The 3,659-nt window shown below is 42.7% G+C and overlaps 1 protein-coding gene across 1 annotated transcript; it reads right to left on the minus strand.

Moving 5' to 3' along the window:
• Positions 1–275: 275 nt before the first annotated feature.
• IL9 (interleukin 9) lies at positions 276–3,117 on the minus strand. Its single transcript, XM_086413626.1, has 5 exons — positions 3,004–3,117; positions 2,853–2,888; positions 2,736–2,768; positions 1,615–1,746; positions 276–386 (listed from the first exon to the last, which is right to left on the minus strand). The coding sequence occupies exons 1-5, from the start codon at positions 3,115–3,117 to the stop codon at positions 276–278; spliced, it is 426 nt and encodes a 141-aa protein (XP_086269752.1).
• Positions 3,118–3,659: the final 542 nt, after the last annotated feature.

Raw genomic sequence — 3,659 nt, forward strand, 5'->3', positions numbered from 1 at the left:
GTCTCTGGGGTCGCACAGAGTCAGACACGACTGAACAGACTTAGCAGTAGCAGCAGTAGCTTTCTTTGTTCTGAGCATCAAGGAACAAATAAGCACCTGCAGACCAGATTGAGCTTTTTTCCCATATCTATTTATTCCAAAATAAAGACATAAAATTTTAAACAAATTATTACAGCTGATTTTGATTTAACATGGCTTATTTGATTTTTTAAATTACAACAACTTAAAGAGGAGGCTTTCTAAATTCAATAAATAGAATAAATAACATTTCAGCTTCATGCTTTGCCTCTCATTCTGTCATTCTGGAAACTTTCCAGCAGAGCCTTCAGAAATGTCAGCGTATTGCCTGTTGTGGTTCGGTTGCATGGCTGTTCACAGGCAAAAGACTGTGGGGATAAAAGTTGACAAAGGCAGAGTGACTAAAACAGTCTGGAGCCCAGCAACCCCAGAAACTGCCCTGCCTAGAACCTGGTGAGCAGGAGAGGGTGGTCATTGGGAATGGAGGGTGTGCAGGCAGTAAGGGGGCTTGAGGTAAGGAGCAAATGAATGAGGCTCCAGGGCTAACATTTTGTGTAGGTAGCACAGGTGCTTGACTTTGTGGTAGGATTTCAGGTGCCTGCTTGCCACACACACACACACACACACACACACACACACACCCTTATCAAGGGGTCCTAAATCTTATTGGAGGATGTCTTCTTGAGATACTTTGAGGCTTAAAATTTTGTTATTTCATGTTCGGTTGTCCTTCCAAGGTTGTTTTATAGCACAATGACTAAGAAGAGGATTTGGCTGTTTCATAGACCAGAGTTCAAATCTCAATGCTGCCATTTGTTAAACATGTAGCCTTGGGCAAATCAGTTAACCTCACTGAGCGTCAGTTTCCTCCTTCACAGCATAGGGTATAAGTCTGACAGTTGTCATTAAGGTAGGTATTCACTGAAACAGTATAAATGAAGCACTTAGAACTGCATGCTGCTGATGGCAGAAGCCTCTGCAATCCAGTAACTGAGTGAGGAGGGGCCCTCGTAGCAATAGTAATGCAATAGTTTACCCGCTGCCCTTTCCTCCAGGGTCTAGGGTATATATATACACAGGCATTCAGGGCACGTGACAAGCTTCCACCTGGATATGGATGTGTCTGCCTTTAAACACCTCCCAGTTCAGTGGAAAGAAAACCTGTAACTCACAGGTCACATCGTCTACTCAGCTAACTGAATCTCAAGGATAATTTAGAATGGTATGGGCTATAGCCCCGATTCTCAAGATTTAGCTTCTAATTACAATGTGGCTAGATTCTTTCATTATTCAAGAGATGGAGAGAAGTAAAAGCCAACAGAGAGGTGAGTGTTTTTTAAAATGAGATGGAACGATGAGCCATGTGGGCAGTTTCGTTCAGTTCAGTTGCTCAGCCGTGTCTGACTCTGGGATTCCGTGGCATCCAGGCAGAGCTCACATTAATTCTCTTGTTCTGAATAAGTTTCTTAGATGTCTCTAATCAACTCTGAACTACCAGTTCCAACCTTATTACCCTTTCCCATTCAGGTGGAGTTGGCATTGACATTCTCACAGGAATAACTAACCAGAGCACATCACAGATAAAAACACACTTACTCCACACTTGTTGCTCTTGAGGGTTACGACTATTTTCTTCAGCTGATTGACAATCAGGTGGAATCTTGTGTTCACTGTGGAGCTGCTCATCTGTGACAAACCCTCTTGGAAGCATGCTGTGGAGCAGTCGCCCTGGTAAATAACAGGGAGTTAGGAAAAGAAACACCCAGAGGCAGCTTTGAGTAGGAATCACAAAGAGAATGCTTTTAGAGGTGATTTTAATTTAACCAATGTAATCTATGTAATTAAACCAATGTAATCTTGGGCTTCCCAGGTGGCTCAGTGGTAAAGAATCCGCCTGCCAATCCAAGAGATGCGAGTTCAATCCCTGGGTTGGGAAGATCCCCTGGACAGGGAAATGGCAACCCACTCCAGTATTCTTGCCTGGAGAATCCCGTGGACAAGGGAGCCTTGCATTCACGGGATCACAAGTGTTGGACACGACATAGCAATGAAACCACCACCACCATTGTTTCCGCAGTAGCTAAAACTGGATTACAAACCCAGGGGATGGGCTAGGCCATGAATGTGTGGTTCCTCCCCAGAAGGTTTCCTCCCCGGAAACCCCTTTTATTTCCCCTCCACCCGCAATCTCAGATGCCCTATCCTTCCGGAGGGCAGCCTTCAAACCTTGCAATAGCCACTATAAATCAGCTAAAGGGAAGGACAGGGAGGGAAGGAGAGAAGCAGGGAGGGACAGACAGAGGGAGAGGACAGAGCATATGGATAGCTGAGGCCAGAGGAAGGACAAAGGGCTGTCGACTTATCTACATTGTTTTGCAACCCTGGAGTTACCAGCAAATGCATTAGAAAATAATGCGCTATGAGCTACATCATTTATTCCATTCTCAGTCCCAGTTTGTGTACATGGCCACTAATCTCAAAACACATTCAAGATTCTTTTTATTGAAAAGTGTTCAGACTTCTCAAGGAGACTAAACGCAAAGAAATGTATACAGTATAGAATTTCAAGATTTTGAAAGGTTTTCAAAATTGTTACTAATCTGTAATGATTGTAATGAAGTCACACTTTCTTACTTAAAATACATCAAATAGAACAATTTTGACTTAAAAGCTTAAGAAAAAACAAGATCAAGATAATTCACTTTTACTATACTTACAGAGGAAATGGGCAGACACAAACAATCAGTCGCCTGCAAAAGAGAAATTTCAGATGTGAAGATCCCAAATGTGAATATTAAAATCAGTCTGAAAAGTTCTTAAGAGCATCTACTTACATTGGTGCTGCAGCTGCATTTTGAAGACGTGTCTTTCTAGAAAGTAGAGAAATAAGAACTCGTGAAGAGTGGCGTGTTTTTCATCCTTGTATATTTCACTTAAATTTTCAATCGCTGCCTTTCCCACTGGTGCCCCGCCTCTGCATCTTACCTGCAGGTTGTCGATGAGGTACACAGCATTCCTGATCCCTGTCAAGGTGAAACACCCCTGGCTGGCTGAAGAGCAGAGGAACAGGGCAGAGGCAAGGACCACAGCCAGGAGCATCTTGACACAGAGCTGGAGCTTAGTCCTCAAATGACTTCAAATGCCTTCAGATCACGTTGTATTTAAAGCTACAAACATGGGAAAACCCTGACATCAAACTGATACCAATGCCCACTTTTTCTCTGTAAGTTTGGGTCACTTGACATTGAAAAAAAAAATTGTGTATGTATACATATATCTCAAACTGAGTCACTTGGCGAAGACTATGCTACCTTGTCCCAGGAAGTATCATTCCTCAGAAATGATGCTTTTCAAAAAGTTTGGTACCACGATGCTGTAGGAAAAGCTAAAGATCTTAAAACGATAATTTTTTTTAAGGTTCTGGTTGTGAGAGTGAAAATACTTTCCATGAAGCCCAGGTCTGTATTTCCCCCTTTTTCCTTTATTGGAAATGCTGATATAAGAGCCAGTCATCAGTATTCTAACGAAGGGAGGGGGGGTGGGGAAGATGAGAAATAGCACAGGAGAGTTGCCATGTCATCAGGGTTTTGCAAGCTCAGTCACATCATTGCATCATTGCTACTTCAGTCTAACTATATTCT

Source organism: Bos grunniens, chromosome 7 (genome assembly GCF_055505025.1).
Source record: "Bos grunniens cultivar Pamir isolate PY7600 chromosome 7, Bosgru_T2T1.0, whole genome shotgun sequence".
In the NCBI taxonomy this organism is placed as follows: domain Eukaryota; kingdom Metazoa; phylum Chordata; class Mammalia; order Artiodactyla; family Bovidae; genus Bos; species Bos grunniens.